At 35.2% G+C, this 15528-nt stretch overlaps 1 protein-coding gene across 1 annotated transcript; it reads right to left on the reverse strand.

Annotated features, from left to right (window-relative positions):
- Positions 1 to 426: 426 nt before the first annotated feature.
- Positions 427 to 13897, reverse strand: LOC145670681 (brain-specific homeobox protein homolog; the record flags this gene model as incomplete). The annotated part of the gene is given in 2 exon segments (XM_081739472.1): positions 427 to 2766; positions 13759 to 13897. Coding segments are annotated over 2 exon segments (294 nt in total), but the record flags the coding sequence as incomplete, so codon positions are not given.
- Positions 13898 to 15528: the final 1631 nt, after the last annotated feature.

The following is a 15528-nucleotide window of genomic DNA, read 5'->3' on the forward strand; positions in this document are numbered from 1 at the left end:
GCTGCTGAACTTGTAGTTTGGCTAGGAGTAGGAGGTACGTATAAGAGAAACGAATAATGGTCAATGCTTGTAACTGTCTATTAGTATTATTGTATAATGTAAATTTATATGTATAGATTACGTAGTGTTGTAAGTAAGTATGTTCGAAAGAAATGTGTCCGAAGAATGACCACCCCCAACCCCATAAATATAGAACACTGGTGACGGTGGCGCCCTCCATTGAGTTAAAAACAAACTATGTGAACGGTCAAAATAACCTTAAGGAATGAAAGAATGTTGCGCTAAAGAAATGTTATTCTATCCTTAATTGACTTATGTTAGAATTCTTAATGACAAACAAATACGAAAAGCAATTACCTTACACAAACTCTTACAAATAAATATCAAAGCAAAAAAGAAATGGGAAAGTTTGTAGGGATAATAATTTAATAAACATACTTTTGTAGATTGTTAAAAGATTTTTTAATTGTCTTTATTTTCACATGGTGAAACATCACATTTTACTGACATGCAACTTGTGTAGAAGAATACCGATATTCCCTAATGACAACTGTACACCAATCAACTACAGTTAACATGAACCATTCTATTCTCTTTGATCAGCTTTCATTACTTATAAAAAATTAATTTAAATAAATACAGTATTAATATCTTACTTAAAGCATATCGTTTTTGGTTTATTTTACATACATACTTATATTTTAGTACATACAATATATACATATCTTTCTGTTTGCTTGACTAGATTATTTGAATCTGTATTACAGTTAAAAAAATCACCGAATATTAGAAGATTGAAGCTTCCTTACAGATTCAGTATCTTTATTCGTGTCTCATGATAGGAAAACTTATCCATGCATTGACGGCTCTTGAGGGAAATCCAATAAGTAAAATTTCAAATGTTATTGCTACAAGATAAGGGAAGAAAGCTCACTTAGTGTATTTACTACTTCTTGTATACAACATTTTTACGTTACCTTGCAGCGAGAAAATTTACATTTTTACTAATGTGACTTCCCTCAAGAATCGCCACTGTGTCTGAATATCTTTGCTTTCATCATGATATGAGGTGTTTCTTTGGGAATTTCTTTTTGTTTTGTTTCTATCCCGATAGGGCAAATGCGAGGTTTTGGGAGTGCTCTTCAAATGGTAGCGTCTATTTCTGTATTATGTGTATCAGTTGCGGTGTAGTTGTGTTTCTCCGGAGAAACTATAGATCAATATTCTATAAAAGCGCTTGAAAGAAACAATACTTCAAATCAACTCCGGACATTATTTTTAATAGACTATCTATAAAGAGATCATAACATTTCACTTATACTACGTGTTCCATGTGAAACAGACCCATTCTTATCGAAGTATATTCCTGTTACATTGTTTGCTTATATAATAAATTACTTTTTCATAGTAGGTTCTAGGTTCTTGTAATAAGTGGAGGTTGATGAGTGAAATCACATCGACAAAAAATAAATTCTTCCCTTAGTTTGAAGCTATAAAATTTTAATTTTTACCATCGGACTTCCCTTACTTTCCACTGTTTGTAATGTAATGTATTTGTAATGTGAAATTACTTGAGAGAGTACGTTTGAATGTGGAGTAGATGGAATATGCTTAGGTACTGGAACACCCTGTATATATTATTATTTCTCCTTAGCCTTCTACCACGGCAGCGGCAGCGACAGAGCGCTCGCTTTCTGGAAGCCGTTTCAGAAAGACGAAGGATAATGTACTCTAGAAATGTATTAGTTAAACGCATTTGAATGTGTAATGGCAAAACATTTTTTCTTGCAGAATGATGTTCTATTCGTACGAGGCTGCATCAATTTATTTGTTTACACGAATTACGCGTTTATGTGTTCATGCGCTATGTGTAACTTGTTGAGTTGATTTTGAGTTTAACGTCCCGTTCAGCAACGAGGCTATATGAGACGTGGACCTACTGATTAACGTAGAATCCGAACCACATGAACTCCCGCCGGGAATCGAACCCGGGTCTCCCACGCCAAAGGCGCGTACGCTAACCGCTTAGCCACGAAGGAGCTCTATGTGTAATTTGTATACGGCACGACAACAAATCCCTTTCAAATTATTTAGTTTGGGGGCTTGGGACTTCATGAAAGTATAGACTATGCGACTAAATGTCGAGAAAAAATATTTCATATATTTCATAGATTATATAGGACATTATCATATATTTCATTATATAGGATTAGGTAGTGTAGATTCATGAAAACTTGTTGAGTACGTAATATAAATGGTATTAGTTCATTATCGAGTGAAGAGAAAATAAACATTGAAAATTTTCCATTCGGAACTTTTGTGCTTTAGTGTTGCAAAATTGTTTCTTCCCACAGTAACATGACATTTACATATTGTACTAACTAATACCTTTACAACTGATCAGTCTGTTTCACAATACATTTAAAATCATACGATAATGTTGTTGCCAGTTTATTTCATCAAAAGTAGGGAATTATCTAGTACCACGTTTTAAGAATATAAAATTTGAATTCATTGGTTCCAGAAGCTATTTTGATCCTTGTGATTACCCCAGTTATTACTATTTAGTGATTGTCTTTTCTTTAATTTCTTGTTGTTTTCAGATAGTTTTCTACACTCCTAACCTCCCGACGCCCTCCCTCTCTTCTCCAACGATGTCAATTTCATCTTCTGTTTCACTGCAAGCACAACTGCTAGGAGCTCCGCCGTGTTCAGACTTACTACTGCTGACATCTGGAGGGTGTTTCGAGAAGTCCATAGGGACATCTAAAATTGAAGAAAAATGTATGTTATTAATTATAAAGAAGAAGTCATGGTAGTAATAACAAATCTAGAAAAAATGAGCATTAAGAGTAGATTTGATTAAGATTTTTCATCTTTTATTGTTGATTTTGTGGCCACAAGTACAGAGCGAGTCAAAACGATGGACCAGATTTCTGAAAATTATTCTGTGAAATCTAATAAACATATATTATTGTGAGACATGTGCTAAGAAAGGGAAACTATCGAAGTTTTCTTCAAACATATTACAAGTGTTGTATGTGAGCACCTCGCGTAATACGGCATCCATCAAACAGGTAGCCTAACCCTGCGGTCAATATCAGCATTGCTGCTGACTCTTAGCGGTAGAAAGTGGAAACACTGCGTGGAAACTAAACTTTGAAAGTTAAGAGTCTTCATCCCGGTGAAATTAAAATAACGTTAATTTTACAGTACTTATGTGATACCTTCAAATAGATAAAAGATAATTGAAATATGGAACAAGAGCGCCCTAGACAATATTATATTGCGTGAGGTACCGTTAACACAAGTCACCTAGTGTCTTTCCATTTTTAGCTGTTTAGAAACGCGAAAATAAATGCCGATTTTCAAAATGGCTCGAAATCGAAGCAGATAAGTGAATCGTGATAACGGTTTCTTATGTAAAATAATATTGTCTAGGGCGCTCTTGTTCCACATTTCGATTATCTTTTATCTATTTGAAGATATCACATAATTACTGTAAAATTAGCGGTATTTTAATTTCGCTGGGATGAAGACTCTTAAGCTTTCAAAGCGTGTGGAGTTCGACAGTGGCCGTTACGGCGAGTGCATCGTGTTTTGTGTGCTCTGTGGGGACGAGAGTTGAATGGGGCTTTCTATACACATACACTACACGTACACTCTTTTTTACCTTTACAATTTCATACATTTCCTTCTTTTTCCACACTTTTTTCCATTCATTTTACACTTCCCACTTTTCTCTACCTTTTGGCCTGCCCATCTTGGCCTTCAGCACTCTTTAACTTTTCGAACTCCTATTCTGATTTTGATATTTTCCCGATTGTAACATACTTCTCTTCTGATTTTGACCTTTTCTCGATTGTGACATTTCTTTTTCACTTACTTTTACTTGATCATAATTATTACTTTGTACATGTTTTATGACTTTTTCCTACCTTTCTTACTTTTTACCTTTTTCCCACTAATCAAATCTTTACATTATACACGTTTCATTACCTTTGTAAATTGCCGATAAGTCTTGTCAAAGATAGTGGCAAACGTTATTTTGCATCGCTTTTATGACGCTTATTACAAACAAACAAAGCGCGTGCGTCACAATAACATATGATCATTAGAATTCACAGAATAAATGTCTTAAATTGGGTCCATTATTTTGACATGCCCTGTATAAAACGAAATGTTGCCGTCAAAAGAATGCATATACCGTACGTCTGTTAAGTATCTTCGTTACGGTTATCTCTAATTTTTCGAATTTTAGTGATCAATTTAACCACTTGCCTCATTAACCCGAGTATACTCGGAATCCTGTAATGTATAATATATTATTAACCCGAGTTTACTCGTAGGATCTGTAATAAAAGTTTGTATTTTTCTGCGAACCCGAGTATACTTGCTACAGAGTTAACTCGGGATAATAATGTTAAGGTTTTAGTTAAAGGATTTATGACGCCATAGCACCGTCAATTATATATTTTGTTTCAACCGTTGTTAGTGGCATCAAGTGTACATTCCAAAAAGCAAATAAAAAATGTGTAAAATAGGTAAAATCTTTGTAACTAAAATATGTAAGGCAAGTTGTTAATGACAATGAATAATATCAGATAAAACGTAGATATGCTATGAAATAATGTTTCACTCTTTTCCAGCTTGAAGCCAGAAAATTGGGAGATCAGATTGTGGTGCTTTAATTGTAGGGCACTCCAATTCCCGCATTATGCGGTAGGTTTTAAAAGCTATTATTAGTTTGTTTAGTTACATTTAGCAAATGTCATCTGGGTTACTGGACCATTGGAAATATAATGTGCATCCTTAAAGAAGACAAAATCAGTTCAAGTGTTTGTAAGGTATAGTGGTAGATATTTGAGGTTATTTACTTTTATTTTTTTTTTTTTTAAAAAAAAAGATAATTATTGTTCTATTTTTGTCTGTCGACCGGTATCAGAGCAAAAACAGTATGAAAGAGCGAGTAGCGGTAGGGGCCCATCCCCGGGGGTTCCCCAGGTCCAAACCTCCCCATCCCCAACTTCCTAACTTAGCATCCATTTTTGTACACTTTCTCACTAAAAATATACTTGTTTAACAGGGAAACGATTGACGTACCATGAAAATTTAATCTTACAATTCATCTGTACTCTTTCTCTTATAAAATGAATAATATTTCTTTCATATTTTGAAGTATGTTCAATATTATTAATTTCCTTCTTACTAGAATTTATTAAATTATCATGTATTATCGTATGATTGTACACTAGTTGTCCTATATCGTATGGAAGTCAAAATTATCGTATGATTTTGATAATTATCGTACATGTTGGCAACACTGGCTCTGTCTCGTAATTCATCACGAAAATTATGTCTCGTCTTTTCCCGTGGGCAGCTTTAGAGAGAGGGAAGGGGACCTCTGACTTACATTTTTCTTTTTTCTTTTACCAGGTACCGTACAATATACTGTAGATATGTACAGAAATATCTTACAAACGCAGATAATTGGTTCTAAGAAACGTTTGTGTTATATAAAAAAATCTCATTCAGGATCTATGCACACAATAGGTTTAAATTAAATTTGTTCGTCACAAACTTTCGGATATTATACAAGACGCTTAAAATACACAAATTCCTTTCAAGCATATGAAAATTCTAAAACTATATATATATATACACATAAGGCGTTCCAGGAATAAACCGACAAACTTCGCATATGTATTCAGAACCTCAATACAAGAAAAAACTTTATCTGTGACTTTAGTTGGGAACATCAAATTATGGAAATGAGGCTAATTTAAGTAAATTAATGGAACTGCTCACAGGGTGACTTTCCTTAAATTGGCTCATCTCCGTAATTTGGCGTTTCCAACCAAAGTTGCAGGTTTTTCCTCGTATGAGGTGCTGAACACGTATGCAACGTTTGTCGGTTATTTAACTCAGCGTAGCTACCCTACGACTAATTACACTACTTACCTTTTATTGGACCTATCTCCGAAATTATACATTTCCAACGAAAGTCGCAGGGAAACTTTTTTCTTGTATTGAGGATCTGAAAACATGTGAAGTTTGTCTGTTGTTTTATTCAGTATAGCTACCCTACGATCAGTTCCACTAATTACCTTAAATTGGAACCATGTCCAAAATTAGACACTTCTGACCAAAGTCGGAGATAAGCTTTTTTTTTTAATATTGAGGTCCTGAACATTTATGTGAATTATGCCCGTTTATTCCCGGAAAACCCTGTATATACGTACATATTTCTTCGATTGTAAATTTAAAAAAAAACATTTAGTTTTACGTCCTATATGATTATGATTAAAGGCTAAAGGAGACAGATCATTAACAAAAGTGAATGATTATGAAAGGAAGTGACGAAGTAAAAACGTGGGAGGAAACGGGAGAACCCCAAGGAAACCGATGAAGACGATCTTGTCCACAACGAAGTCGAATAGCCTGCGATCGAACTCTCGCACTAAAAGTGGGCGCTTTACCAATGAGCCACCGTTCAATTGTAGTTATTATCTTAATATCATAAAGCAATACTCGTCTCGACTTATACAGTATTTTCATCTGATGTAAAGTCAGGAGAGATGGCCCAGTAGAGGAGTTCGCGCTGGGGCTAGATAAGATTGGGAAGAAAGGGGTAGCGAGTTGTCACAAATGGAAAATTTTGAACTTTACAAATAAAGTCGTCAGTTAAATCCATTTATTGATAGAAGCTAATTGCTGAGAAATGCTGTATATTTCACATTTTGGGTGAATGGTGCAAAGTAAGGGTGCACAATTTCCCAAACGTTCGGTATAAATTCATAGGAAAGTTGTGAAGTCAAATAATCAAAAAGTTTATTATCGAGACTAGCGTTGTACGTAGTCTAACACCAGTCTGGAAAATTCCACTCAGCCTACAGACATTCAATGAATACAGACAATGATAGGAGAAATTGAGCATGCGGGATAAGTAACAGTTTTCGTGGACCTCATACTAAAGAGAGTAATGAGAAAATATACAATAACTACAATTGTACTACTACTATAGGTACATCGGGCCCATGACTAGGGGTGGCCAGGGTGGCTGAGTACCCTTTTACTGCCTTCAGCCCAAGTGAAATTTTCAGTTGTTTGTTGGAATATATCCCCTATATATGAGGGTGAACTCAAGGACTAGGATTAGGAATGAGATTTCTGGATTTTCGGCGTAAGTGTTAGCTCGTCACGTATGAGGGATGATGTCCCTCGGCGACCACACTATCCATGGGAAGGGAACTAAGGAAGGAGTGGGAAAGAAAGGAAATGGCCTGGGACCTATATGTTAGATACCATTCCGGCATTTGTCTGGTGTGAATGAATAAAACCTTACTCAGGATGGCTAGCCTAAAAAAGTTTTTACACTTTTTCGAACGAGTGTCCCTTCCGAGAATCGAACCCGGGACCGATTGCACCATAGACAAGAAGGTGAATTCAAGTCAGACCCTCAAGAATTATCTCGGCTACTCCTGTCTTAGTGTTCTGGCTACGGGCCTGAGGCAAATGCTTGTTACAATATGGTTCTATTCGTTAAGTAATTGTCTATTTCAAGGCTGTTTGTTAGCAGTTTATGTTCTCATAGTACCGATCTTAAGTAGTGTATCGTACAAAGTATACAGATGTTCTCTGTCACTAAAACTTATTTCATATTTTCTTCATCATGGCAGGTTGTTTCTGTAGTATCACCGTTGTGCGCCACCTCACCTACCCAGATGCGCTATCTTCCCTACCCGTTTAGAGAAAATCGAAATAAATGGGAGTTTTGAAAGATTGCCACCACTAACGTAAGAGCACAATCACTTTTAATTGCGGGCACGGTATTGTGCACAAGGTACTCAACTACATACTCTTAACAATATTGGTTCAGTGTTGGCTATTTTATGCAAGTTTGTTGAATTGTGCGCGAACTATCCTAACTTTATCTTATACATGCAGACGTGCAATTTACTGTTTTTATTTGATTATTTCTTTTAAATTTTGAATTGGCAAATTTGTAATGCTCCGTTTTGTCGTGAAGATTACACGTCCTGTTTGTGATCGTCTTTTGTGTTTTAATTTTTCTTGTTCACTTTTTAATTATTTTTTGTGTTATTATGTATTGTGTTAATAACGACATATTTTTAATCAGTATTACAAAATTAGCAGCTTAGTTACTGGCCACGAACAAATGTAGGTTCTGCGCCTATGAATTTTGAAATAAAACAGCATGAAACGAATATAGAATAAATAGATCTAGATTGAAATATAACGAGATCCTAAGTTTGTAAAATAAAAATTATACCATTTAGTTTTTAAGTTACGTATTGACTGCATAAGAACACATATTTGGTTTATTATTTGCAGTTCAATAACGTGATATTTAATTTAATTCATCATTTTGTATGATCGAAATGATGAAGATATGAATGTGGTTTTAAGTAGGAGAACCCGAAGGTTTTCCGGCACAGTGCAAGGAAATCATTTGTACACGAATACCGGTAGCATATCATTTGATTATGTGGAATTAACTCTTTGGGCCATACGTCTCTCCATTCAACGGATCTGAATACGCGTGACATTATTTTCAGGAATATTACTCTGGATGGTGACCATAGGACTTACGCCATTGTTTCACTAGTCTACCCTGAAAATCAGCGTCGGCGGCAGTGGCGTAGCAGCTGCCCCGGCAACCCCCGCAGTGCGGGGGGCCCCGAGGTATAGAGGGCCCCGAAATCTTGCGATGAATAAAGATTTAAAGAAGTAGAACTTCAACCTTACTTCTATCGGCTTTACGACTAGGGCCCCTTCTCTATACTTTGCGGGGGGGGGGCGCAAAAGTGTGCTACGCCACTGGCCGGCGGTGATATTGATAATACAGCCATACACAAAAAATAAAATTTCTGTACACCGGACCCAGAGCATGGATTCCATGCATTTTGTTACACAGAATCCAAATTTTGAAACCCCAGGACCATGGATCGTCATTTTTTATGGGCGAAAAACTTTAGTGATTTTGGGAAAGGAATATACAATACAAGTAACACAGCCATACGAAAGAAGTAAAAGTTCTGTGCACCGAACCCCAGGATATGAATTCAATGTGTTTTGTTATACAGATCAAAATTTCGAAACCCCAGAACGATTGACCGTGTCAATTCTGTTTAATGGACGAAAAATTTGTGGCCTCCCTATCCAAAATCGCTCAAGTTTTTCGTCCATTAAACAGAATTGACACGGTCAATCGTTCTGGGGTTTCGAAATTTTGATCTGTATAACAAAACACATTGAATTCATATCCTGGGGTTCGGCGCACAGAACTTTTACTTCTTTCGTATGGCTGTGTTACTTGTATTGTATATTCCTTTCCCAAAATCACTAAAGTTTTTCGCCCATAAAAAATGACGATCGATTGTCCTGGGGTTTCGAAATTTGGATTCTGTGTAAGAAAATACTGGGGTCCGGTGTACAGAACTTTCATTTTTTGTGTGTGTGGTTGTGTAATTATATTTACCGTTATGTAATCTGTCTAGAAGGAAGGGAAGTAACAAACCTATTGTCGATTCGTAAATAATAATAAAAATCCCATTATAGCACAACTCGCGTTATGTAAAGTTTTCCTGTATTACGAAAGTTCATATCCATCTCCTTTTCATTATATTATTAAAACCTTGCCTCAATTACACACTTACAGTACAAGTATGTTGTTAAGTTTTGTTTCTTACAAACTAACTACAGAAAGAAAGTCTTTCTTGAAGAACTTTAGTCAGTTTTTGTTTCTTTTACCCCTTCCTATTGATAGATTCTTCTTACATCAACTTGGAAAGACTTTTGCCAAAAGGAGGAAGGAAAATGAAAATGGTTGCTCGCGTAGCGTAGCAGAGAGCAAAAAGGGAAAATGCCTCCAATTGGTAATTAGATTTGAAATCTGTACGTCTTCGTTGATTCAGGCACTCGGCGGGGAAGTAATAGGTCGAGAAGTTTCTTGCCCAAAAGTTGCGTTGCGTTTGTGCCACCGTCAACTTGTAATTGGACCCAAAATGACAAAAGCACGAATCAGTAATACGCATAATGCACAGAATATTGTCTGCACGTAATTGAATAAAGCAAATATTTTTATGTCAATTTGTGTGAACTATAAACTAATAACGAGGCTAATGATTAGAAATCTAATTAGAAGCTCAAAAGCAAATAGATCTGTTATATTTCTCTTTATGCATCTTTTCAAGAGCTCCTTTTAAGAATTGATTTGATTTTAATAAAATAGTTCAGAGAAAATATGGAAAGATGAATGGAGCTTCCACTTTTTGCTCTGCAACTGAGAAAAGAGCTCTTTTGTTCGTTTCCTTATTTAATTCTTTCCTGTCGCTGTTATAGTTTGAAAAGAACAAAGAACCAACTTCACTGAAGTTAACGTTCATTGTTTAATATCTAGCATCTTTCTCTTACGCAGTTTTATCATGCTAGCACTGTTGCCAACTTATTTTGAAACTTATTCGTAGTTTACTTTTCTGATTATTGGGACTAATTTTTTCAACTTTCGTTAAACTTCCAGAAGAGAACCATGTGAGATTGACGAGACAAGGATAAGACTGCTCATTGGACGTTCAATCATATATCATTCAATCATCGTGAAGTAGACAAATTGCTCAATGGATATCACCTATTACCCATACCGATACACAAATTCTGCCATTCAAACATAGTTGAGTAGCTAAATTGCTCAATGGATATCACCTATTACCCATACCGATACACAAATTCTGCCATTCAAACATAGTTGAGTAGCTAAATTGCTCAATGGACATCACCTATTACCCATACCGATACACAAATTCTGCCATTCAAACATAGTTGAGTAGCCAAATTGCTCAATGGATATCACCTATTACCCATACCGATACACAAATTCTGCCATTCAAACATAGTTGAGTAGCTAAATTGCTCAATGGATATCACCTATTACTCATACCGATACACAAATTCTGCTATTCAATCATAGTGGAGTTGCCAAATTGCTTATTAGACATCACCTATTCCCCACACCTATAGACAGATTCTGCCATTCATAGTAGAATAGCCAAATTGCTCATTAGACATCCCCACACCGATAGACAGATTCTGCCATTCAATCATCGTAAAGTAGCCAAATTGCTCATTGGACGTGACCGATTCCCCGCACAAATAGACAGAATTCTACCGTTCAATCATCGTGGGGGTATCAAGCATTTAAACACATCAAGTAAAATCGAAGCATCTACCAAGTGTGAAATATATGATATAATTAGACTTCTCTAGGCGGCTAATCATAATACGCCTTGTACGAACCATGTGGCTCATGCGTTCATGAAGGTCGTCTGTTGCCATAAATTTCCACTTGTGTCTACTCTCGTTGTGTATGCGACGGTGAATTGTAGCTGTACTATGGCCTTCTGACTGCATCGGATTACATGACGTACTTCACACTTTGCTTCGACTGCATTCCATGTATTCACATTCCCTACTCCATAGTAATTGAACGACAGAGTCTACCTATCTTTGTGGGGGATGAGCGACGTCCAATGAATTACTTTGTCTTATCCTTGTTTCGTCATCTCGTGTGGTTCTATTCTGGTGGCTTACCAGAAGTTAAGAAAATAGCCCTCGTATATAATAATTATGAAAATAGTAATTTCTTAATTACAGTACATACTAGACTCCTTGGCGTTAAAGAAACGGAACACCATCACTGGCAAGACTACTCTTTGAGTTGAGTGATCTGTGGTCAGCATTAGGGATGGCCTTTTTCGAAAAATCTGTTTTTCGATTTTCGGAAATTTCATTTTTCGTTTTTTCGTTTTTCGCTTTTTCGAAATTTTTTTCGTTTTTAGTTTTTCAAAAAAAATTTCGTTTTTCGTTTTTCGAAAAAATTTCGTTTTTCGTTTTCGAAAAATCCATTTTTCGAAAAAATGTGGCCATCCCTAGTCAGCATATTAGCTTCCATGAATGTTAATTATTTTTGTGTTCATTCTTAATTTAAATAGTTCCCCAATTGCTTCACAAAGGATGGTCAACAATAAAAATTCTACCAAGAATAGAACACACTCACCAAAGGCACACACACACTCTAACATTTCGGCTAAACACGAATACTGCTATATTTATTTACTTTTCGACTGATTGATGATTTTTTTATTTACATTCTTAGTCAACAACGAGACTATTTAGATTGAGACCTACAGTTTAAAGTTAAATGTGAACTACTGCAGTGCGTTCGATATTCTAACTCAAAAGCTAGGCTGATAGATCATACACCAAAGTAGAGCTCCTGGAGGCTATATAATTAGCGAATTCGCTTTAGGCGTGGGAGACCTTGTTTCGATTCTAGGCGGAATTTATGGCTTTCGGATCCCATGTTAAGCTATAGGTGTAAGTCTCATATAGTCTTGGTGCTGAAAAGAACGCTAAAATCAAGTACAACCAATCGTGTAAGCGCTCTGGCACTTGACTAGGGAAGACCCCTACTTGATATTGGAAATTTTAAATGTTAAAAGAGTGCTAACCAAATCACTGAGATAGTTTTAAATTATTTCTTCTTATTATATACTAATTATTGTTTACACAAAAATTAATCGTATTATTCTGTTTTGTTACTCGTAACTATAATATAAGAATGTTATAATGGAAGCATATCTGACAACATTTCGTTGTAAATTTACTGAAAAATATTTTAGAGTAGATTCAGACGCAAATGTCATACAGGTAAAAAAAAAAAAAAAAAAAAAAAAACGCTACAAGCTAAAGGTTCATATAGTTTCAGAAACCTGCATACAAGGCGTAGTATAGTAGATAAGCTTCGTCCCTTTAGCTTGTAGAATAAAATTTAATTTTTATCCATGTGACTTCCTTTAAGAGCCGCTACTGGTTGTCACATCAAAGAGAGGAAAGTGGATATAGAATGGTGAAGATTTGACCTAGAGAAAGCTAGTTCAAAGCAGTGACCCCAAGTCAAAGTTAAAATGAAACTAATAGAAGAAGAAAACAAGAAGATAAAAATAGAGGGTTGCTTTTATTGATTACATTTTCTGTATTTAATAGAAAATGTAATATATAAATGTAATAGAAAATGGGGTGTATAATATATAATAACATATTATATATATATATATATATATATATATATATATATATATATATATATATATATATATATATATATATATATATATTAACAAATGATCCTTTTTACTGAATGTTAGCCGAAAAGGACATAAAAATTAAAATTCAAGTGGATTAATATCATACACACTATAGTCGAGAATCTGCAACAAGAATTGATTATACAAATAATGGTTTATACAAATTTATAAGCAAAGATTAATGCCTGAGTTGATATTTTAATACCTTATATATAACTATTATTAGCAAATATTATTGAAAACCCTCAATAAATAAATAAAGAAACAAACGAACATATATGTCTTTCAGCAATATTAATTTAAAATTAAACAAGTAGACTCTATAAGTATACTGGTACTACCTAGGTGTAATACACGGTATACACAAAACTTAAAAAATATTATATAAATTTGCTTTCGAAGAAGATCACTGTCGGATAAAAGTGATTCCCTTTTGAAAAAAATATTTTGAGAAACGCTGTACCAGAAGAATATCTAACCATCCCGTAATGAATATGTAGGAATATTCTTACATTGCGGAAATTTGATGTCACCTTGTTGTTGTTCTAGAGTGAATAAAGAAGAAAACAAAATAAAACATGAATGACTTTACCATTTTCTGTTCTATCGTGATGGCTGTATTCTTCGGTGGTTCTTGTAGGACTCAATGACGTTGCTTGTTGTTTTTCTTCACTAAGCTTCCTTAATTGCTTTTTATGTTTCATTCGCCTATTTTGAAACCACGTTTTTACCTGAAACAAACAAAAATACAATGTAAAGATAAGAGTAAACCAGTTGAAAATGCTCCAAGACCATTACCAGAACGAACTTAAAAAGAATGGAGAGATGGAGCAGGAAGGATAACTGTGTTCCTAGATGTAAAAGTAAATCTTTTCATCCGAACCTTCTTCTCTTTCTCGCAAAAAATAGCAAAATATCATCTGTCTATGCCTTACAGTTCTCGAGATATGGCTGATTAAATATCTAGAAATTTCAACTATTTGGTCAATATCCGGGGAACGGTGGCCAGTTGGCCAGTACACAGGTAATTAGTGGCCACCGGTTACTATTTGGTACCAAAGTGTTCACCACCCTCTTAGGTATTAATCAACACCAATATCATCTCTCTACAACTTATGGTTCCCGAGCTACTTCTCATTAAATATCTAGAAATTGGCCATTTTTTTGGGGGTAATATCACGGGAACGGTAAATCATAGAGACATGATATTGGTATTAATCAATACCTGAGAATATGGTAAATATTTTGGTAACGATAATAATTGATGGCTATTGGCCAGACCAGTGGCCAGTTGGACAGTGGCCAACGGTTCCTATTTGGAACCAAATATTTACCATCCTGTTAGGTATTGATCAACACCAATATGGTCTTTCTATGACTTGCGGTTCCCGAGATATGGCTCCTAAAATCTCTGGAAATTGGCAATATTTTGGCCAATATCTCGGGAACGGTAAGAGTGACGCGAAAAATTTAACCATTTTGTCTGATAGTTTTTGATGGTCTATCGAATGCAGGTTTCAAAATTGAAAAAATTCAAATAACAGACAGACGGACAGACAGATAGACATAGAGAATTCAGTAATGAACTTTTTAAGTTCGTTGAAAATGCATGTATCCTCGTCGCCAAAAGTGCCTTTACATCGCCGTGACGGGTATGTGACCGCGCAGTACTCCAAAGAAGAGATGGTTGCATAAGAAATTGTGATTAATTTTGAACAGTTTTTATTTTGACTAGAGAAATAACGTAGATATAGGGAGCAAAGGAAAAGATTTGAAGCATCAGTACACTATCATCTCTGAAAAGATTCGTATTTTCAGTTTTCCATTTTATTCTCTTATATGTTAAGTTATTAACTGCTAACAACTGCTACTAGCGCTTTTCACTCTTCAGGAATTTAACACGACATGTTCGCAGGACACTTTTCTAAGTCCTAAATGTATGCGTGAATTATTTCATTCGTCTCACTGTCCTTATGCTGAACGTATGTTTCGCTGTCGTCAAGCAAGGGTTGTAATAAATGTAAATAAGGTTCTTATTATTAAATAAAACACAGAAGTATCTATTCCATGTATAGCACAATATAATACAGTAATTAACCAACACGATAATCACTAACGCCCGCAGGTTTTTTTTCGAACGGGGAGGGGGGCAAAAGACCGATATAGAGTTTTTTGATTTATTGCCCTACATATATTAAAAGTCATAGTTTATCATTGATAGCGTATATCCTCTTACTTTTTAAAATCGCCAGTTTAACCTATTAGTCAGAACATACATCTCCAGATATAATGTAGAGGGAAAAAAAGGAAAGAGATATGAAAAGTGGCGTAAGTAATTTTACTGCACCCTGGATAATCCATT

The sequence above is a fragment of the Thermobia domestica genome, chromosome 14 (genome assembly GCF_964235325.1).
Source record: "Thermobia domestica chromosome 14, izTheDome1.hap1.1, whole genome shotgun sequence".
NCBI classification, from domain to species: domain Eukaryota; kingdom Metazoa; phylum Arthropoda; class Insecta; order Zygentoma; family Lepismatidae; genus Thermobia; species Thermobia domestica.